The sequence below is a fragment of the Contarinia nasturtii genome, unplaced genomic scaffold, assembly GCF_009176525.2.
Source record: "Contarinia nasturtii isolate CC-2019 unplaced genomic scaffold, AAFC_CNas_1.1 Cnas_scaffold_1565, whole genome shotgun sequence".
Lineage (NCBI taxonomy): Eukaryota > Metazoa > Arthropoda > Insecta > Diptera > Cecidomyiidae > Contarinia > Contarinia nasturtii.
The window spans coordinates 279,801-304,339 of record NW_022198900.1 but is presented as its reverse complement, the minus strand read 5'-3'; the positions used below and the strand labels follow the sequence as shown (position 1 = coordinate 304,339).

Here is a 24,539-nt window from a genome sequence, read left to right as displayed (position 1 = left end):
CTTAATCCAACTGCTGAGTTATTCTTTTGCAAACAAATTGAATGAGCGGCGTAAAGAAGCGGAAATCAGAATGACTAACGAGAAGAACAGCTGACAACTTCGAGCAATAAGCTTGTGAATCGCATCTCAAAAGCTCTTTTAATATAATTTTGTTGTTCGGTTTTATTTATTATTTGAAAATAAAATGGTGGATTATCGTTTAATGACAAGGAAAAAAAAGCGTCGGACACTCAGTTCACTTAAAATTGTGAAAAAAAAGAAGAGATTTTTTCCGTTTTTATTTTAAATAACATGAATGAAAACACAACATCGACTTTGTTTTGTATTTTTTTTAACATCGTTCAACAACGCTGCGTTTTCAGAGAATAAAAACAGCGGGCAGTGTAAAAATAGACATGAAATGTAACACTGCAAACCAATTTTGTTGCCAATCAACGATAATTTGAACGGAAGTGAAATCAGAGACACTCACAAAGAAAGAGGAAGGAAGAGAGGAGGAGGAAACTAAGATCAGAGCCAGGCGAAATAGAGAAGAACGATAGAGCAGTAGCGGCTCATACAATTGCAAAATGTCTAATTTGATAAATCACAAACGAAGAAAACGGGTGTAAATGACTCAATTAAATGATAGTGATGTTTCAACAGTAATAGTTGTATAAGATGTTAATGAATTCCACAATTTCTACGTTTATGCTTCTTTCTTTCTTTCATTTCACAACTTTAATTAAAGTGTTCATTCATAGACCACGCGAACGGATGCGACTGATAAATAGTGCAAACACTTTTACCAACTCATCGAAACGTAATGGTTTTTCTTCGATGGTTTTAATGATGCGAAACACATTCCGAAAGTTCTAAATTTCATCATCGGCCGATAAATAATGGTATCAATTTTCACAAATGAATCCCTTTACATGCATCGGTTTGTATTCAACGAACGGTGCATTATGGGGGTAATGTTTTGTAATCGTCCAGGGGCAAATCCAAAAATTTCCAAGGGAGTATTTGTGATGCATGAATTCCACAAAAAAGAACTGATGGCATAGTTCACTTGAATGTTGGCTCCATTTCTGGTTTTCTCTAATAAATCAATGTTTTGGAACTAGAAGAACCAAACTTTTTCTTTGGAAATTGAAAGCTTCATTAAATATTTACGAAGCACTAAACATCAAGGTGATGGTAATTTTAAACTTGAAATACTCGCATTTAATTCCACTATCTTTTTCCTCTCCTTTCCCAACAGACGATGATTTTGTTTTTCTTTGCTTGATAGAAAAATCATACTTCAACGATGGCTCGAGCATTCCATTCAAAAAAGTCTCTATTCCATTTGTTTTCAAGCGCAACTTGTCAAATTGATTGCAACACACTTTACTTGAGTTGAATGAATCCATCTGTTTTAATTCCATCGTAATCGTACTGACACCGTAAATTATTTGAAAAGTGATGAAGAAAACGAAACATTCCGAGAGCAACAAGATCAAACTAATAACAACACATTTTTCCACTGACAGCAAAGCAAAGGGCACACTCTTCATCGAACACCAGTTTTTTTCTCACGCGCGCTGATTGCAGCAATTTCCCTTTCAAAACTTTTAAATGGCCATTTTAAGTTGAAGGATTAAGAAAACGAGTTCTTTTTTACTTTTTCTCTCGCCTGGCGTTTGTACAATTCAAAAATGCTAGCGGCAATTTACTGGTTTGTTTTGTGCAGCGAGGGTATGCTGCATGTGTGTGTCTCATAGTGAATGGGGGCTATTTTAGCTTCATTTTGCCCATAGGAAAATAACGTTGACTTACTATCACCCCCTATCACTTTTCTTCAATTTTTCGTAAAAGTTTGTGTTTTCGTATGATTTAATTAAAATCGTGTTGATGTAGAAAACATCATGTTTACTTTTTAAACTGGCAAAGTTTCCACCAGCCGATAAATACACGACAGAATTTGCGAAAATTGGTTTAAATTATGAGCGAACACAAAACACATGTATAACGAAAAAGCAGTAAAACAACTCAGACACACACATACTAGGGGCTTAATACGGCAAAAAAATGCACAGGAATTCACGTAAATTCACACTTTTGAATCGAGTGGTTATTGATTAGTTCGGTGAATTCGTGTGAATAGAATGAAATGTGTCAAATTAATAAAGTGAGGTTATGATAACCGCAATATTTTTTAATTTATTATTTTTTCAATATTTCCGATTGTTTTCGATAGAAAATCGCTCAAAATTGAAAATAAAATTAATTTTTATTAAAAAAATATAAAAAACATTTACAATTTTGTTACACAAAATATAAATATTGCAGTAATTGCCAGCAGAAACTATTCACCACTATCTCGCATATTTGAATGAAATCGCCGTAGAATTCACCGGAATTCATTCGTTTGCAGAAAGATTCAGTTAATTTAGATATTATTATAGAATTCAGTCGTTGAAAATTTTGAATTAAGCCCCTAGCACACATATTACAAATTTGTGAATATTGTTCACATCATGCGAATTGCATTTTGCACATTTCCACATTCAAATTGGATTTTCTTTTTCTTTTCAGTTCTTTTTTCGGCATTTTCACGAACGAATGAACGAAGAAAAAACAACAACCGTAACTCGTTTAATATTGATATAGGAAATGAATGGAGACAGAAAAAAAAACATTGGAAAAGAAACATGAATGAATAAATAAAAACTTATGACGAAATGGGGAAGAAAAAACACATCAGGCGCATACCGAAAACGAATGAAACAATGACGGAAGATAGAGAGAGAGAGAGAGAGAGAGAGAGAGAGAGAGATAATGCAACATTATGTCGTAAGAAATAGTGACACAAATAAAAAAATGAGCGTAAAAGCTGGGATACTGTTGTTGTTGTTGTCGATAAAGGAGTGAATTTATTAAAATGTTAGTGGAAAGTTGTTCAGCAATAAGAGCTTAAATTTCGTGTCTTAAAAAAGTTAAAAGTTGAATTAAATAGAGGGAGAGAGAGAGAGAGTTGCTGAAGGGTCATGCTTTAGCATTTTAAGTTGTAAATTTTCGGTTGCACTAATATGATTACGAGATTCTGAATCACGCACCAAGCACATATATAGAAAAAGAACGAAATGCGAGCACGGGAGAGGGAGAGAAAGAGAAAATACAAAGTTTGAATTTAGATTGTTAAAATCGAAAACTTTTGTTCGTTCTTGTTTTGAATTCAAGTGAGCATCATCTGCGTCGTCGTCGTCGTCGTCCTTGTCATAGCAGTAGTAATAGTAGTAGTCAAAAATCGGTTTGCACACCGTCCAATGAGTCTATAGAATGTTGACAAAAGAGTCACCGAAATGTATACAGTTTGTGTGTTTTTTTTTTCAGCGAGAGTTCTCGTATGATACGTGCTGATATTAAATGAGCATTTCAAAACCGAGAGAGCGCTAAGAATGCGGTTGATTTTGTGCTTGTTTTTGTTGTTGCTGCTGCTGTTATATGTTGCTTTCTCTCGCTAGTTTTTCGTGATCTCCGAAATTCAACCGGTATCAAAGAAAAATTGATTGCACGTTCAAAAATAAATTCGAGTTTTAAAATGGTTGCTTCCGCATTTTTGCAGCAATACCAACAGCACCAACAAAGAGAAACAGAGAATGACTGTATAAATCAGACATTTTAATCAGAAAATCATTTGTGCGAGTTGTCCGGTGTCCGTTTATTATTGCATGGAATCAAAATCTCCGTTCGTTCCAGTAATTTTGTGCCTGGCAAAATTGAAACGACCACTGAGAGAGAGAGATGAGCTCGTACACACATTGCAATGAACAATTTTCATACGATGTTTATTTTCAACGGGAGACATATAGACATACCGACAGAGGGAGAGAGAGAGAGAGAATGTGATATGTAGGTTATATATGCTAGTTTTTATTTATTCAAATGGAGAATGCACAAGCAAACGGAGTTTGAATAAAGTTTATGGATAGCACATTTATTTTCTACTCTCTCTCTCTCTCGCTCTCTCATCCAAAAGGCTTAGAATAGATATATTTGTCAAAACCACGCTGTCCTTTTCTATTTCTCTCCTTCTCTCGCTTTCGCAAAACCATAATCGAAAAATCAACCGTGCAGGCCAAAAGCGTATACAAAACACAGTCGAGCTTAACTGTTAAAGTGAGAGAAACGAAACACACACACATATATACAACTATGAACCACACCGCTTGAAGTCGAAGGTAATCGGCCATGATAAAACTGCAATCGCATTTATTATTATTTTCACAAGAGTGAAATTCAATACTATTTCATGTTCATTTTATTACCCTTGGCATTTACCAACCAATATATTTTGCCATTAAAATATGCATTTTATTATAGATTTTTGCTGGTAAACTTTTCTCCGTCTCTTTTTTTTTTTCCACAAGAACGATCAATTCATTGACAATAATTAATGGCGTACAACGCCTCGCCCAAATCACTAATAAACTTAAGCTGGGGAATTTGGCAACGGACCCAACATTTTGCACAACATTTAATTCTATATTCTCTGGGTAAATTTTGTTTGGAAGAAGAAGATGAAAAAAAGGTTCTTCATTTATATAATTTTACCGATGAATGAAGTTCATTTGCTTTAAAATCAAATCCAAATTGATGAAACATAATTTTGAAGTGAAAATAAATGAAGGAGCGAAATGTTTGCAAACATTTTCCTGGCGTCCATTTTCGTTTCGTATCAACACACATAAACATTCGCGCTTCCTCTCTGTTTCTCTTTTGAACTTTTTGAAAATCCTCTTGCGTCGCTTTGTAGATTAATCACCATGCTCTGCTGCTGATGTTGATTATTGTTATTATTTTCGTGCATTTAAAACTGAAACCGAAAATTTCACGTTGAATAAGACCGATTTTGCAACAACAAACAAAAAAACAACAACATTGAAGTGTTAAAACACAATATGTTCGTTTGTGTATTTCAATTTCGCACCGCCAAGCGTTTAAATCCTTCAAAGTGAATTTGAGGCGAACCGAGCTTTCAGTGCCTTTTACTACGTTTGACGATGCACGTGTATTGTGGATACCTACCCGTCGCATCGAAATAATCGTTCACATTAACCAAATTACCTAATACAAATCTATTTTCATTGACGATGTTCTGACAATGGCAATCTGTTACCACAAAGTGAAGATAATCCGTTTTGTAAAATGCTCACAAAATCGGTTTAACTTTGATTTGGTTGTGCAACATCAATTTGCTTTTGATTTCAACACACATTTTTTTTCATCCATCCGCTCAAGAACAAAATAAAAGAATTGAAACACACTTGGTTTATATACCGAAAAAGAAAAAACACACATTTTAAGTAGCATTTTAATTTGCACAAATTTTTTGTTTTGTTGTTACATTAGCGTCTATCGTTTGTCCAATCAAATTACACAAGCGCACGAACAGTGTGTGCATACAAAATTTAAAGAAAAATTCACATTTTTTTTTTCGTTCATTGCCAGATTCTGTGCAGATAAGGAGAGTTAAAGAAGAATAGAGTGTGGAAAGTAATCATAATTTATGAAATGCAAAGCGTTGAAATTCGAGTTTTTTTTCTATCGTACAAATATTGCTTTTTTTGCATTTCAGTTTAATCAAATAGAAAATTTTCATCTCAAATATATGGTGCAGAATAACTGCAGCGGACGGTATGGAAACTTTTTACCTAAATGTGTATGGATGGTAAATGTATAGATAGTATCGTGCTTGACGTTCATTTGCTTTCATATATTCTAAATGGAAACAAATGATCATGTGGGGTTGAATGAAATTTACATGGTAGAGGGGAATATTCATTCAACGACTTTTGATTTTGAGCAAACAGAACTATTTTGTTTTATGATTTGAGTATTAATGTAATTCAACTTATTTAGCTTCCTGGAAATACTTTTTTTTTTGTTCATAAAAAAATGAATGAATGCCAAAGTCCGCATCATTGCGATGTCAAAGTAACATAGCTCCCATTATCTAGATTTATTGCCATTTTATCTGTTTTCGGTCTACGTGTAACAAGGTAACCTTGAAATGTTGTGATAATGATTCAAGACTTGCTTTTGAATCTAATTTTTTTCATACTTTGAGAGAAAAAAAAATAGAAAGTGTTCAATAAAAACGAAATCAATTTTGGTTTCAGACAGTATCAATCTACGTTATTTTTCGAAAATATTATGAAAATCATGAAATTCGATCCATCCTACCGAGTCAAACCGACTCGATCTTCGTGAAAATGAATCTAGCATAATAGGCAGTGGCACGTGTGGACCGTAGATCGGAACAATGTACGCTTCATGTATTACGTGCTCATCAAATACCGTTAAAAACATACGCTGAATGAATGTTTCAAAATCTATTCATAATTTGCAATGGTGCTTTGGCAAAGCTTTCCGCCGTGTACTGTGTGTATTTTTGTACTTTAATCGTGATTAATAAGCTTGGCAAATATTAAAAAAAATATTCAAGTGTAATTAAGTCACTCTTGCACTCAATCTACACGGTGTAGACACGTGGGTTCAAAATGCTCTCTTCTTTTCCGCCACATTATTCAAATAAATCCTCATCTTTCCGAAGTGCGTTCAATGTATTGTTGAATTTGATCTCTATATCATCCCTTTGGAAAATGGAAATTACAAAGTGGCCCACGTGTCATTTACCTGCTCTCTTTCAAATGGTCGATTTAAATCATTCTAAATCATATATGAGACTCATATGTTTCGTGACAAAAAATCGTTTTATGCGCAATTTTTGTCACAACAATTTTACATGGAAATTGAATATTATTCTCGGCTTAGATTGAAAGAATTTAGTAAATATTAATGAGAACGATAGATTGGAATTAGGTAGAAGAAGATGTCAAGGTATGAAATGATACGAAACTATAATAAAAAGTAGAAACATTTTTAAAGATTTTCACATAATGGAAGAACAGCACACCAAACAATACATCAAAGTTCAACGTCCACACGGATCGTGTGCATCATTTTCCATTTATATGAAAGTTTTATGGCGGACATTATATAAAACCCCAATTTACATATTATTGACAAATCTAAATCGCATCAGGCATTCATCATAATCGAAAGAATCAGAATGCGGTAATGTCCCATTCGCATCGCACAAAAGGTGCTTGTAAACATAATTAGGCTGAAAATATCAAAGGCCATAGCTTCCGATTCATTAAACTATCTATATGAATAATGCAAATAATATGTGAATTTCCATATTTGACAAAAACAAATTTTAAATTACCTTCTTCCGTGTCGTATACATCCATCTCAATGGAATTGTGTCGTGTCATTGTGGCGTATGTTCGAATTTATGTTTAATTACAATGTTTATTATGTCTCTGTTGTACTACAAAATAATGTAACTTCGTTCATTTGCACAATATGTTTAGCACTGTATGTCGATTTTTTGGCTCGCTGTGATATAATCCAATGGCAGTAATATATTGATTTATCGATATGAACATCACTGTTGTCTTCGTATTTTGTTTAGTTTGTTTTGTGCACACACACACACCCGCACTATATCTACGAAACTAGCACATTGAAATTAAATTGCAGTTTTTAAAGAGAGAACCGGTACAGAGGTAGATGTGAAACAATGGATCAAATTTTTCGATTTTTCGTTGGTTATTTTTTGTCCTTCTCATATGTATTATGAAAATCGATTTTTCAGTATGTCACCCACCGATTTTGTTTGGTTTTACAATTTCGGATTCAACAATAAACTTTTTCTGGGCGAGATTCGATTGCAAATATGTGGCTCACACGTCTCACAAAAGAAGACTGAAAAGACAAAAAAAACAACCAACAACAATTTTCGAGGCTCATTGAGTACGTATTTTCGTTTCAATGAAGGTAATTTTGGTGTTTATTTTTTATTTTTTTTTGAGTTATTTATTTTATGTTAAAAAAGCCGAGTAATTAAATCATAGCGAAAATTGAATTTTTTAAAAATGTGAACGAAAAAAAAAACAATTGAGATAATTTATTGGTTTTGCTCAATCGACATTCTGATTGAATTTTTATAATTGATTAAATACAAGCACGTAATTTATTAGCATTTGAATTGATAACAATTTCGATTCGGATCAAACCATTTTTATGGTAATTTCAGTGTGTGTTTTTTTCGTGTTCTGTCTCATGCCACAGAATATTGCATTTGTGTGTTTGTGAAAGTGTGGCCCTCAAAGCTCATATACATTTTTCACCGGATACGGTTTGTAAATTAAATTAGAGTTCTTTGAAATGCAACACTTTGAAGACAGGCGAAGAAATAAACAAAAAACGAAGAGAGTGCAAAAAAAACAACATGAACAGTAAAATGGAGCCACACATTGTAATTCTACATGTATACTCTATGTGTGTGTGTTGGTTTGAGCCAGGAAAAGTGTGTGAAACGATCTTCAATGGGAAGTTATGTGAATTGAGTGTGAGCGCAATATACGTCTAAACAATGGCGAAACAAAAGGAAAAATCACACTTTTGACTCGTTAATGTATATTTTAGAATATGGTTTAACGAACTGAATATTGGTACAATGTTTCACTTCAAAATCCAATTAAGAGATAGGGGCATTGCTGTTTTCCACATACTTTTACTTTTTCTTTATCCCCCCGTGCAACATTAATATGCGGCAAACACACACTCACATACAACATAATCGCGCGGCAGTTGAAAGAAATATCGACCCCGAAGCAAATCGCAAAATTAATTCTGGAATTTAATCAATTTATTTCTAATTTTAGTTATTTTGTTGCGAGGTTGAAGCGATATATTTACGACAGAAAAAAATTTATTTCGTCACACAAAAAATTATTCAATATCAAATGACCATTTTGTACAGGTTTGTTTTTAAAAAAAGATGAAAGTCTCTCTCGAAATGTTCAAATATTTTGGCTGTTTCAACGAATTGTTGGCGCCTCTTCTGTGATGCCAAATTAAATAAAATCCGAATTGAATGCATGTCTGGCTGTATTGAATGAAACCCCAAATCGAATAACCCAAACTGAATCAAGCTGAATGAAAATCATCCGTAACCAAATCAAAAATCTAATGCACACTGCACAAGTTCGAAAATATAGCACAAATTTTGGCGTTGCACAATGATCGAATGGCAAAAAAAGCTTATCGCTCAAGTGAGGGATTTGTGGTTTTCGGCTATCTCACTATTTCCATAAAATTGGACACTTTGTCCATTGTATGCGGGATGACAGTGCTTGAATGTGATCCACACTATGAACGGGTCTTGCACCGTCAATGATAATGGTTAACCACTTGACTCTATAATGCATACACTCTCTCGTACACGCTTCAAAATTTATTGTGTCGATTCACAAAAATGTCCGAAAATGTCATTTGTCAAAGAAAATAAAAGGAATGGCCATTGTTCACAAGCATCGGTTTGTCAGATAACTGCATCCGTATCATTCATATTCTTTTCACATATACCCTTGTTCCCTGGCTCTCATCGAATTCATTTGAAAGGGGTGGCCATTTTTTTTTTTTCAATATTTCCCACATCAATTAAAATGTATTGTGTTCGGTTGTTTATATTGATTGGATTTTTGGGCTAACACATGCACTTTGTTCTTTACGAAAAAAAATAAAAATAATAATTCCGATACGCACGCACGTACAAATGAAATGCGATCGACAGCCGTCTCTATTACAACGTATTGATCGTTAATGTTGGTCGTTTAATAACGGAAACCGAGGTCCATAATTTGCATTTTGCATTGCAATTTTAATAAGCACGAAAAATATCACACACACACACACACACACACACACACACCCACGCCCCAATATCGTTCACGTTCAACAAAATTTCTATGTGCGAATGAAATCCTGACAATCATGTACAAAATACGCACACAGTCTGTCTGTTTCGTCAGCCGAACCACACACGGTGTATTCGCTTTCGTGTGAGCAACAGTCAGCTTTCACAACCCTTAACTCTCTCTCAACAAGTATCAAAGAAAAAACTAAACGAAGGAAAAATTGACATGCAAAGAACAACCCGTTTCAATATAAAAAATTATATACTATACACATGTGTCGTAAACGAAGCATGCGGAATAATTTTTGCTATGCTCAAAACACACGTTTGGATGGTTTTATGACTTCCCTTTCTTTCTGCTTCGGCGTTTAAATTTTGTTTTTGATTTTTTTTATGTTGAACTGTCTTCGTCGCTATACCGTCACTGTTGCCGCCACTGTCGTCGTCGTCGTAGCGTTTTGCCTATATTTTGTGGGGTCAATTTGATATATTTTATGCCTTTACACCTTTTCAAAGCGTCACACACACCCCTGATCCCTTTTGGTTTCGCTTGTCAGTCTCTCTATCTGATTCAATGCTCAATCACTCGAAGCCACGATAAATATTTTTCGTTTGAATTTTTTGTTTATTGATAAATACGACCTTGATCGAGCAAGAGGATGAAAAACTTTCCGAACTGGTTTAATTTTTGATTAAAATGGTAAATAATCGAATTCGGTGTGTGTTCGGACTATGAGCCACTGCCACTTATTATCATTGAAATTCGCTTTTATATCCATCCACTTGATGGTATGCTCATGTTGACAACACTTCAACTTATTACGCTTTTGGCTTTAGTTAAATGCTGGGTGCTGCTGTTAGTGTCGTCGTCAATGCCGCCATCGTCATCGTGTCGTACATACAATCCAAATTCAACGAAGCGGATTTGTCCCCCAAACGAACATAAAACTGCTGAACTTTAAGTGTAGACGCACACTGCACAAATTCATTATGAAGTGAAATACCACCACTGACACCACCACCATTACCACCGTCAACAACAACAACAACAACAACAACAACAACAACAACAACGACAATAATAACAAACAGAAATGAAGCAAAAATATAATGTAGTCATCGACGACAACAACAACAACAACGATGGTGGTGGTGGCAAATACTCACTACTCGAACCGATATGAAAATGTCGATTCATTTTCTCTTTCTTTTTCATTCACACACCCATAATGTTGTATCACCGTTTACATCACTATCGAAACCCCCTGTACACATAATAATATTTCCATACGCACACACCGACTATGAAATAGAGAGAAGAAGAAGAAGAAAAAAAGACTTCAGGCTCATCAAATACAATCACAAATTACATTCGCTTCGTGTTGTATATGAGTATGGGTTTTGATAATTATGTTTAAAGCCGTACCGTGGCACGTATGACAAACACGCGAACTTTCCATGGGGAACGAGAGAAAGTGAATGAGTGTGTGTGTGTGTGTGTGTATGGCGTATGAGAGACAAAGAAAGACAGAAATGGAGAGAGAACGAGAAAGAAAGACGAACGAATGAACAAAAAAAAATAACTGAGCAAGTAAGCTCACATAACTATACATAAATACGAAAACAAAATAGAACACCATCACCATCAAAGACAATGACAGAAACGAACTCGTCGAACTGCAATTTCGATTTGAGATCGATGGGGGTTGTGCCATAAATGTCTATAAAGTCAGACCAGAATCGAATGATATAGAAACAAAAAAGTGTAGTAGATGAACACGAAACAACAAAACAACGACCGAACGAAAGTTGAAGACTACGATGAAGAAGGAGAGAGCACAGTAAAAAGTGTCTATAAACGCGTACGAACGTTATCAATATGTATGGACAGTGTATTGAAAATGTAAATAGCTAATGGGGTTTTCCACGTTGATGACGACGGCAATGGTCTATATTAACTTTTGTTTATCTAAAAAAGTCATGCCGTGATGCGCGCAAACACAAATACATACACAGCAAGAGAGGGCCGACAACATGGACAGCATGAAACAAACACATTGTTGTTAATATTCCGTCTATCTAAATGACATTGATATCGCGTTCGTTTTTTTTTGTCTTTTTTCTTTTTTTTCTTCAAGTTTCTATTTGTTTGACTTGCTATTCCCGACTGATCACAAACACACATATGTGCGAGCGTTGCAGCACCCGTCGTATCGAACGAGAACTACATAATACATATTGATTGATTATTTACAAATAGCACGAGTGAGTGTGTGTATGTGTGTGCAACTGGGGCGCGCGAGCAACAAACAGTTTTTTGTTGTCGTTTTTCTTTCATTCTATTTGTACATGCACGTGTAAGTGAATGAGTGTTTACCACCCCCCGGAATCGGAAAATTGCTTCTGTCACTTTTCACTTTGAGCTTTTCGAATTATAATTTTTCAAACTTAAGCTTTTTATGGTAATACAATAGAGAATGAGTGATAGACCATTGTTGTCAGAGTGTCTTCTACAAGTTACATATGGCAAACATTTGCCAACATTGTTAAAATATATATCAAAGTCGAATACGTCGACCAATGATAGTGCGGCCCCGACCACGAATTCACTCCTCCACCCCCCCGCCCCATTTCACATTATATACATATAATGATTTACGCATAATTTTTTTATGTCGTTGTTCTGTTTTTATATTTTTGCTTTTATTTTCCAACATAAATTCCACCACAATATGGTTCGAATGAGAAAAGAACAGTTTTGTTCAATTGTCATGTCAAGAATGCCACATTCTTCGTACAGCACACAGTACGACTGTAAATGAGCTAGTCAAACGAATATATTATAGATATAAATAAACATTCACATGCGGAACGAACTAACGAACGAAACCAAAATGCTCAACTTGAATTAATTCGACGATATGACCTGAAGTCTTCTTAAGGGCAACGCTGAGCATTGCTTGATTTCATTTTGTAAAGTTTGTTTATTTGCTAAAAGCATCGCATCCACAACCTCACACACAAAGTCACAAACATACGCGCTCGCACACAAACCCATACACCACAAAAAGGGCTCAATTCAATTCACTTTTGCGCTGGAAATTGAATTTGAATTTCCGTAACTTGCTTCGCTTTTTTTCTTTCGTCGCACACAAAATCAACCATTGACCTAGCTTTTTTTTTGGGACCACACATTTCGGTACAATTGATTTTATTTATCGACCAATAAAGTATGCAGCAACTTTATCAAATACACACACGAAAATGAAACGCTAAAATATCAACGAATCCAACGATGGGCCTCCAGAATGAATTTCTTTCTTTATTTCGATTAAAATTCACATTACTTTGTCTTGTGGTGCGTACGACCACCATATTATATCGGATAATTAGAAGATAGATTTAGAACGGCAATCGTTTAAATTCACATTAACCCTTAACCGGGCAGGTCGGGTCTCAGAGGCCCGGTAGCGCATTTAAAAAAAAAAAAGATACATAAAATCGCATAAAATATTATTTTAATCAAACAAGTTGTTTTGTAATATATTCTTTCATCCTTCTACTAATCGTTGATAAAAGTTATTTTGAATTTGGTTCCCTAAGTAGCGCTGTATTGAGGTTTGAACAACTACCAGACGTACATTTTCCATACAAAATGTCATCCGATTCGGAATAAATATTGACTATTTTTTTTATTTTTTCAGTTTTATTTTACAAAAAACATATTTAATTCAATATCTATTATGTTAGAAAAAAAAATTTCGTCGTATAAATTTTTTTTTCATTGAATTTGCATGGAAAATGTACGTCGGGCCTCAGAGGCCCCACTTGCCCGATAACGTTAGGATTTTGACCTGCCCGGTTAAGGGTTAACGAATGAAGTAATAAATTGAATTGCTGACACAGACATTAATGCGAACGCGCACGTGATTTGGAGTGAGTTTGTAACGCGAACGAGAAAGAAAATAAAAGAAAAGAAAAATCAGTTCTTTGTTTTGTTTTTCGATTTATTCGCATTAATGCTTTTACTCCATTTTTCCGTTGTACTTTATCGTGGTCGTCTTAAGATCAAGACTTCTAAGCTACGGTGGGGGTGGCTAAAGTAAAAATCTCCATCACTCACTCGAAACGAGATAAAAGCGAAGCCATCATGACAAACACAAAAATTGCTGCTTCCATTTGATTAAGTGGTTGCCTTGATACTTGATGTATCAAAATCAATCTATGGATGAGAAATATGGCCATGTTGTCTTTAAGTCAAATCAATTTAGATGAAGTTGAACACAATTTTCTTTTTTTGATTCGATTGAGATAGAGTGAGAAAAAATGTAATTTGAACTTTTGCACAAACTTTTTTTCTCTCTTTTCAACTAAACCACAGGGTGGAACAAAGTTTCACCAACATAGATGATGGTGCGTGATCAGATGAAGAATTAATTTATTTTTTGTTGAACGAATGATCCAAAAAAAAACACACGGTTGACTTTCTGTCGTTGTCAACGAGAAGAATCACTTCTTGCATCGCAAGTGTTATTCCGCACACTAATCGTATTCCTCGTCAGTGACTGAATTTTAATATCATGTGCTGTGTGTGTTTTCTCTCTCTATCTCTCTCTCTCTGCTTCACTTGTTACATCATTTGCCAATGAGTATTGGCCTGTATCTCATGCTCATCCAATCACATAGAGACTATCGTCCTTAATCATTTAAACATTATACTGACCTTTACCAATTTATATATCTATTTTTTTTTCCTCTATTCGTTCGTTCGCTTCAAAACTCCCGAAACTAAATGAGGACATGTGTTTTCAAAGGGAAAGTTTCTCTCTGTCACACTTGATGCACGTTGATAGCTACTTTATATGACACAAAAAAATTGTATTTTAATTACAATTCAATGCCTTTGTTTAATAAACAATTATAGATTTTCCATTCATTAGCCACACATTTGTTCATTCGCGCTTAAATCATGGACGAAAAATCCACCAACCACCATACTCATGGACAAAGTACAAAAACAAATTAAAAGTGTGTGGGTCGGGGGGTGGAATTGATTTGTGAAAACAAAAACAAATCCTTTTCAATAGATTAGCGCCACGATTTGTGATGCGATTCGTATGAATAACAAGAACAAGACAAACACACCACCACCGTCAAAACCAAAACCAACATGATATTATGAAAAACACCATTAATGGATATAGCTTTCCATTGACCGAGCCATCAACCATGAACGAAAGTCAGTGTTATTGTATTTAATTGTAGCATTGATCCTGATCTCACTCTCTCTCTCTCTCTCTCTCTCTCTATCTCTCTCTATCTATACTGTACATAGTCCTCGTTTGAATACTTTAAAATTGGCCCAATTTAGAATCAATTTAACTGTAAACGACCATTATACCAACACCACATAGTTAGAAAACTTGTTGTGTAAGTGTGTGATAGAGTGACGAAAACCAATTGGCGCATACACGATACATATAAAATAATACACAAAACTGTCCACCTGTAAAACGTTCCACCATTGATATACTCTATGATGTGGCCGTTGTTATTGTTGTTGCTGTTGTTTTGATATTCTATCCCATTTATAGAACAGGCGGGGTAAAGCAAAATGTGTTCGTGAGTTGTACTGAAGGATATTTGTCATTAATTCATGCATTTAACGGTATTTTCACGTCATCATTAATTCCTTTTTTGAAGCAAACAAATCATTAGACGTTTAAACTTGACCTTGATAACGGCCCCAAACAATACAAACGTACAGAAAGAGACACACAGAGAGAGGGGGGAGGGACGAGAGAGACGGCGAACAATTATATTCGAACTATCATGTGAAAATCACATTGAAAATAAAGGCCAAACGAAAATAAGGTCAAGATTTTTGACGACATGAATGTACGAAAACTACACGTAATGTATCGAATTTTTTCAAAATCTAATCAACCGAGTTTCTGGCAAACCGCAAAAAACCTGAAGACCCCTAACTTTTTTCAATGAATTTGATGGAATTGATGATGCAATCACGCTTGAACTTTTCACATTGTCCGGTAATTGTTACGATCTTTGTTGCATGATGAAAGTGGTACATTTTTTTCTGCAGGAAAAGTGAGAGAGGTGAATAGTCAAAAGGAAAAAAAGAACCAAGAAAGCAAAGTGGAAATTGCAAAAACTAATGCAAACGATTTTGTTCCAGTAATTACCCAGTATGCGATTCGTGTCAGTTGTAACTACACAGATCTGTGCGAAGCATATTTTTCACATCTTTTACAAAATTGTATACTTTACCATCGTCCCATACATTTTATGATACAATTTTTCCACTCCATTTTAAAGACAACTTCTTCTAACTTTTTGATAGTTAATGCATATTTTTCTCTCTCTATCTCCGTTTTCTGAAGAAAAACTACCCAAGTACAGAATATTTCGCTTTTTTTCTCTTCTCTCATGAAATTTATTACATATGTTTCAAATGTTTTGCACTCCCAACTGTGCAAAATTATAATAACCGACTTTGTATCCCATTGCCATTATTTCACTTTAACATTTTTGAGCGAATAACAAAAAAGAGCATGCACAAACTTAAGCACACATCGCCTTCCCAAATGGAATGTTACGCGAAACAAGGAACAATCGCATTGTTTATTTATTTGTAGAAAAAAAAATTACAAAAATAATCAGCACAAAAGGAAAAGAACGTTTGCACATGTTGGTGGTTGATGTTCGGGAACAATCTATACAAAATGAATTTTTAACTTAAAAATTCGGCACACGCATACATTTCCCCCCCATTTTCTACACAGTAGGATGGACCAATTCGAAAATCAAGGCAATTAGATTCAATTTCCTCACAGAAAGATCAACGATTTTGCGATTTTTCTTCTAATTTTTGAACTAATTTGGAAAGAAACCGTGACTCAAACTGAATTTGTATGAATTATTCACACAAAATAGAGTATTATTATAAAGTGTTATTTTGATTCCATGAATTTCATGTCTAAAACACGGTATTTTACAAACGAAACGGTCACTGCCACAATCAAAGCATTCGATTCAGCAAAAAAGCTGTCTTCTACTTGACGAAGACTAAACGAAACGGAAAAATCGTCTGACCCTAATGCAACGTTATTATTACTGTTTTGGCCTATTATTTTTACATTTTTCTGTGCGAATCCGTGAAAGTGTATACATATAATGGGTCGCACATAAAACACCGCTTAACCGAGTAATGCGCTATATGTTTTATATGAAAACGTCACACGAATCTCCCCCGAAAACGACATCTTTGGTCTTGCAGCAGAAGCTGTTTCTATGCTGAAAATTTCATTTCAGTTTAAAAAATTTAAAATATTATTCATGTAGAATTGTACAAATATTTCAAAACGTTGAAATGAGATTTACAGAAATATGCATTTGAAAATTGTTTTAAAAAATAAACACGGCACAGTCAATTTCAAAAATTTCAATGAATAATATTGTTGACATATTTTCACGATGACAGCTATTTTTGCGGTACAAAATTGACACGTTTGAATGATACGTCAATATTGAACATACTCTACACACATGGGGAAACAGAGATGGCGTTGTCGTAGCATGTAGCAAAATATATGTTTAACGCAATATTCGGCTTACACCGCTTACATCGACTAAACATTGTATGAACCGACATGAGTGACTCTCTTTTTGTATGGAAAACACTATTTTTTTTGGTTGCGTTCAAATATTTATTTTGATTTTCTTCTATGCGAAAAAAATGGCTTCATTTCAAGGAAGTAGTTAGTCAAAAGTTACTTTTTGACTGAAGATTTCAAAAAGTGGCCCTATGTAGACTCCATGAATATAATATGTATGCATTTTGTTCGTTTGAATTTAATTTATCGATTGTTATTTCTACAATGGATGAGAAACATTTTTTAAAAAAATCAATTTCCATAACCATTGTGAGCATAAGCATTCTTTTTCAAAAGCGTTGAATGAATACGAAGAGCTACCCAATTCCATATTTAAAAAAAACTTGGCTATATGCATTCGCTTACTCGACAGCAAAAGTTTGCAAATTGAACCAAAGAACGTCATTTGTCTGATTAACAGAATGTTTCAACAATTTTTCCAAATTCCACTGATGTTACTTTTCCGCACACATAGTGTAAGGTGAAAAGTATTGTAATCGGTCAAAATTTTGAAAACTTCAGAAACATGTTTTCTGGACGTTTCTGAGTTCAGAGAACCCGTATTTGGCGTTTTTGAACATGGTTTTTGTTAATCTGTACGTCGTACGCAAAATTTGTTAGCAAGATTCCGCTCATCGTAGAAACTTAATTCAAAATCTGACTTTACAGGATGATTGGGGGTCGCGAGGAATAGGAATCATTAGATTTTGAGCGACTTTGGTTGATGGAAAAAAATGTCATGCCTGGAGTGATACCTTTTTCATATATGAAAAAAAGTCCAATTTTCCTCAAAAAGTCATACTTAATGTAGACTTAAACACTCAAAAATATGTATTGGGGGGTTTTTTGGCACGAGAAAACCGAATCCGAGGTTAGTTTTGAGATACAATCAATTTTTGATACAATTTCCTTGAAAAAATCACAAAAAAATTGAATTTTTGTATGGGAGCCATGTCTGTATGATATCGTAATAAGCTGAAAGTTTGCACAGGTTAAGAGGTTGCACCGAGAGTTTGAAGACATTTCAACGAATATTAGGGGTACCTCCCGAACAAAATTTTGGATTTTTCGCTCAAAAACGAAATTTTGTATGGGAAGTACCCTTAATATGCATTGAAATTCCTTCAAACTTTCAGAATGTTAACTTTTTGTGAAAAAAAAAACCTCTGTAAATTTTGACATGATTACGATACAAAAATTCCCATTTTTAGTAGTTTTTGTATGAAAAGTGCTTCGAAAATTATTTGGATCGTACTAATGTCAGATTCAGTTTTCTCGTGAATTCTTTGAGTAAAAGATTTGTGATAAATGTATGTTGTGGATCACAGTGCGGAAAAGTTCATCTTACTGATGTAAGACATTTTTTTAAAAAGAAGACTTACCTAGTACACGAAGAGAAAAAAGTGCTTCTAACATTATTTTTCATTAGATTTTCTAATTAATTAAAAAAACACTCGATTTCGAATTTTCAAATTTAACTTAAAACTAGCTTCTTCTATCATGATACTCTGTTCAATTATTTCGATTCGATCTATTTTCTCGCCTCTCGTCTCTGGCACACGCTTGCAATTCATTTCCAAATAATTTCACTGATTTTATTAACATAGTCCTTTGTATGCAGTGTGCGCGCGCAAAAAATATAATATGATTGGAGTGTATTCGATTTCCGTAATTTTAATCGATTGTATCGATAATTTTGTTGTGCTCCTTATGAACGGGGCACATATATGTGGTATATCAGTAATGTGCGAAGGGGGGGGGGGGGGTGGTTTACCCCCCCTGTGATTTGGATGGGACAAAATTTTTTGGTGAAAATTATTCGAATTTGCTAGGGTTTTTCACGAAAAAAGTGAAGACCTTTTTTTTTTTTTTTTAGCTCATCAATGTAGAAAATTGAGGAGAATTCTTTCAATTTGCTAAGGTTTTTGGTTCCGAGAGATTTTTTTCCGATTTGCTAGGGATTTTCGCCTCAAAAAGTGACTTCCAAAAAAAAAAAACGAAAATTTGTCTGATTCGCTAGAGAATTTTTTGTTTTTGAAAAATCACCCCCCCTGTAAAATGTAGCTCGCACATTACTGGTGGTATATAATTAGTGCTGACCATTATAAAATTGGTGTTGATTTTTTTAAATAAACTTGAAAATTAAATTGATTAAAATCGGTGAATTTGGTATCGCACACAAAGCGTAAAAATATACAAATTGAAATGTAAACTATGTTGTCAATTCAAAAGCGACGACGAAAAAAAACTCTAGAAAAAACTACACCCAACCAACTGTATCGAATCGTCTATTTTTATTACGAGTTATTCATTAATATATCTAATGAAAACATGTAATCATTTTATGGCCTATCTCGATTCATCAATGAGACCCTCATCGTAGTTGATTGAAATATTGATGATAATAAACAGCATCGATTGCAAACGACAATACAAGAAAATAAAATAGACAGCCCGATGTTATTATTAGGAGTTTTAATGTAATGAGGTCATTATTAGCAGTCTCATCAAACAAAAAAGCACCCATCAAACATAATAAATCATTAAATTTATTTTATTTTATTTTTGAAAAAAAAAATACCGAGCAGACACTTTAATTTCTTTATTGTGTGCGCTCATATTTCAATGACGGTTTGTCTCTAATCGATTGATTTGGCCACTTGTTTCGATTAATTGTCAACACAAATCGAACCACATCCTCAAACACTTCAAATATAAATAAATAAATCAAAATGAATATTTATAGAAGAAAATGGAATTCGATTTCTCTCTCTCTCCCTCTCTTTGTTATCAATAATAAAATATAAAGCGTTGATAGCCTTTAGTCACGATAAAAAAACAATATATCAATTGATCTGTGATATAGATAAGTATGTGTAGTATTTCACCCAAGACCATTGCCAATGTGGTGTTGATAAAAATCTGGCAAATATATTACAATAAAATTGATGATGTAAATAAATTGGTTTTTTTCTGTTCGGCATTCGCCGCGCCTAATCAAAGAAACAGTTAAATTAGTGAACGGCCACTGGAAGTCGAACAGTTAATAAAAAATTTAAACCAATGGCGCATAAAATGTTCAATCTTTTTGTGTGAAAACGAGAGAGAGAGAGCGAAATAGTTGATATGCGTGTTAGCGCGATCCAAAACGTTGGCAAAAAGAAGATGGAGAGAAAATGGAACAGAATCGAGTATTAAAAACTAGTTTAAAGTGACATTAAACTGGATATTCCTTTTTATGCATGCATACATTTGTAAGGTGACTGCATCGCACACGGACCATTATGATCACTAGAAAATGATAACTTTAAATTTGATTAATTCGAATTCTTATTTTTTCGTTTTCAAAGTTTCATCCAGTGAAAACGTTTCTTTTTTTCTAATAGTTAACAGACAAGAAGTTTTGAAACGCCATTTATTTTTAAGTATGTTTTGAGAACGCACACACACACACACACACACACACACACACACACACACACACACACACATCAACGGAACGTTAAAGATGAATGATAGTGTAATGTGATACTTCTTCTTTAACGATTAATTGAAATAATTAAGGAAATTCCAGAACAATACATTGTTCTACGAAGTAATTTTCCTTGATTACACTCGAGATTCGTCTTTGTTCATTTACTGAACATTAACAAGCAACATTAAAATAACATTATCGTAGGTTGAATGAATTTGTCATTCCCAAATTGGAAATTGCTCACCATTTTCAAAAAATCAAAATCAACATCTCTTTAAATATGAAGTGGTTAGCCCAAACGACGGGAGAGAAATCCGGAAAAGAGATTACTGTTTGGGGAAAGAAAGTAAGTGGCTTTTTGTTTTCAATTTGAATTAAAACTGGTAAAATTGGCCGTCTCGTTTGTTTATGATGTAGACTATTCTGAATAAGTGGATATTTGCCGATCGATTCGTTGATCGGGTGCAAAACAAGACAAACATTTTCTAAACACATACGAAATTATTAGAAAATGGGCGCGTTCATTTCCGGAGGTGAATGACTGACAAAGCCATGTCTGACCGCCTGGTTAGTCAGCACATATTCTTTGGAATATCGAAGTTTCAACAATTCAAATTTACTCCCATTGAACTAAGTAAACTGACTGGTGGCAAAGAATATGTCTGGGACTGTCAATATTTGAAACATTGGCCACTCTTTGAATTTCAAAGTTTGAATTCGATGAAACCAATGACAGTTATTGACTGATATATATACATGTATATATTTAATTTGTCGGCTTATTGGCTAACCGCGTTGAAACTTTTTCGAACGGTGCCAATCTGTTGCTCCTTTTTCCCGATAATCGAATTGAATTTGAGCATTTAGTCCGATATTTCGTGCTTAAAATCCATCAAAAGGGTCCCATTTCACAAAGATGACTGGCTGAAAGCATTTCAAAATGCTTTTCGTTCGTCTTTTTCATCAACAGGTCAATTAATTTTCGACAACAAGAGAATTCGAAAATAAATGAGATTTTTCATGAGTAATCGTTTGTTGAACATGTGAGAAATTGTTATAATCGCATTTTTCTCTGCTCGCTCATAAGAACCTAAAATAAATTCCTTTCGGATGCCATGTGATGTAAAGATTAAAAATCACTTTTATTTGTTTTCTCTTCCAAGCTATCAAGCTCTGCTGTAACAGCAAAAAATTTTTGATTGGACGGGGAGAGGGAGAGACCGAAAAAAGCAACTCGATTGTGAGACGATCGGATGATTTATTGCAAGTTTGTAGAAATGGTAAAGCATTCTTCAAGCTGTTTTTTTACGCGCTGTGATGTTTGAGCAAGTGAAGAAGAAAAAAACGAGCATAGAATGAAGCATTCGATGTCGTTACTTTATATACTGAACTGTAATAATACGCAATTTTATGTTAAGTATATCAATCGTTTCAATTGAATGTGCGAAGTGTAAAAGTAGAAGAAGAAGAAGGCACTTGAAGAAAACACTTGATTCATCTAGATGTTTTCAGCAATATTTGATTAATTATATTGTCACGACACGAATTGAGTAAATTCATGCTGATTTGGCCAAATCTGTTTTTCATTCATTCTCTTTTCAACATCGAAGCAATAAATGTTGCATGAACACAACAGCATCAATCGTTGAGTTGAAGTGGCGAGTATGTTATCTGACTCGCAAAAAAGGAGAAATAAACAATTACCATTCAAACCGACAAATAGTTCTTAGTTTTAACAGATGACGAACCATTTCTTGGATGAAACCAAAAAAAATCGTACCACATTTCTTCTACCAAACCTTTTTTTTCGTGACCCTTTTTTAAATTGTGTATTAAAATAAAACGAGAGTAGAATTCGAAGGATCTCCTCCCAACTTCATGAGCATGACCATGTTTTCAATGTACCAATTTGTAAAAACGGAAACAAACTCTTGTGCCTCCACATAAATAAAATAAATCGAAAACATGCTATCATTTTAAACTGAATAAAAGTATGAATGAGTAAAAAAAATATGATTTCATCATTTTTGCTGATGAAATTATGCGTTCACACATATTGCCGTTTTAGTGTAATACTGTTTTGGTAGTTCATTGTACTCAACATGAATAGAACATGAACAAAAAAAAATATGGAACAACAATATGAGTGAAGAGCATAAATTAAGCAAAGAAAACATTCTCCGTTCGTCGATCGAAACGGGAAATAAAATTGAAAAGGGTGAGAAGAGACAAATTGCGAAAAGGGTTCAAAATAGTAGCTCTTACCTTTCTTTAAATCGTTGTTGCTTGATGGCGGTAGTAATTTTCCAAGAACAGCTTCGGCATCTTCATTTTTAAGGATTGAATGATATGTTGCTTCAATTTCGGGCGCCTCCGTTTTGGTAACTTTGAACCGGTCCGGCATTTTTGAGCACAATTGCTTCTTTCGTCACACTCACTTTGAATATTTTTTAAGTACTTTTCAAACTTTTCAAACAAATTTAATGTATTTATTTTGTAAGTGGTTTTTTTCTTGTTCGATTAAAATAATTTTTGGTATTTTATCACGATATTGTCTGCTGTTGACGAGAATAGATTATTATCGTTTTTTTTTTTGTTGGTATCGTCGACATTAGTTAATCGAAATCAAACATTTTCGACGAATATTCGAAATCAAATCGTCAATTTAAAAATAAAAAAAATAAAATACACTTCATTCAATTTTTGTTTGCAGAAAACCGGATTTGTTCAATCGTTCATTGAAAATTTATGCAAAATTTCGATTGAAATGCAAATCATTTTTGTCTTAGACGAAAACCAAAAACTTGTCGATAAGAAAAATTGATTTCTGCTCATATCTCGAATTTCGAAAATGTATAGCGCTTTTCTTGTTTTGATTGCCAAAAAAGAGAGAACGGGCTAAAAGTTCAATTGTTGGAAAATCAACAATCAATTGTACATATATTGAATGTTGATCCAGCTGTTTGTTGATTTTCCCCGAAACAATATATGCATCGAGTCATGCAAAATCATCAATGCATTTTCGAAATGGAGAAAAATGGAATAACAATAATCAAAGTATCGTGAGTTCGTTTACGAACGGCTTCGAGTGCATCGAACACAATAAACGACACACAAATATATATATACAAAAAATAAAAATAAGAAATACAAAGAGCGAAATAGATACGTCATATATGAATCGAAATAACTGGTTTAAGTGTGTTTGTGAATGTATCATTGTTCTTGTTCCCCCTTTTTTCATTCTCTCTCTCTTTCTCTCTCATTTAGAGCCAAACAATATTGTTGTTTACTATCGTCATTGCTGGAATATGTATGTGCATCGAAATTCGAGGATGTGAGTGAGCAACGAGTTTATTTTTGTTTGATTTTGAACGCGATAGTTAAAGGGAAAACGAAATTTCTGCTCGCGATATACACAATGAATGTAAATCATCTATCATATATATATGTCGATAAAATATAATGAACTGATATGCTGAAATGCGCTGTGTAGTTTTGTTTGCATGTTGGCATTTCTATATTGAATCTCAATTTTGCTATTATCGAATGGCGTCGCCGTTGCCGCTGCCGTCGAATACACAGTGAATTTGAG

The 24,539-nt window shown here is 34.1% G+C and overlaps 1 protein-coding gene across 3 annotated transcripts in view; it reads right to left on the bottom strand.

The window, feature by feature from the left end:
- Nucleotides 1-23,484, bottom strand: part of LOC116346528 (solute carrier family 12 member 4) — a 74,383-nt gene extending 50,899 nt beyond the window's left edge. The window contains exon 1 of one of the 3 annotated variants that reach the window (XM_031776622.1): nucleotides 23,210-23,484. In XM_031776622.1, coding sequence (XP_031632482.1) covers nucleotides 23,210-23,348 — 139 coding nt within the window. In that variant the 5' untranslated portion in view covers nucleotides 23,349-23,484. Of the gene's footprint in view, nucleotides 1-7,258; nucleotides 7,501-23,209 lie in introns of those variants that run through there. The other 2 variants (XM_031776623.1, XM_031776626.1) reach the window with 2 other exon arrangements.
- Between the last annotated feature and the right edge of the window lie 1,055 nt (nucleotides 23,485-24,539).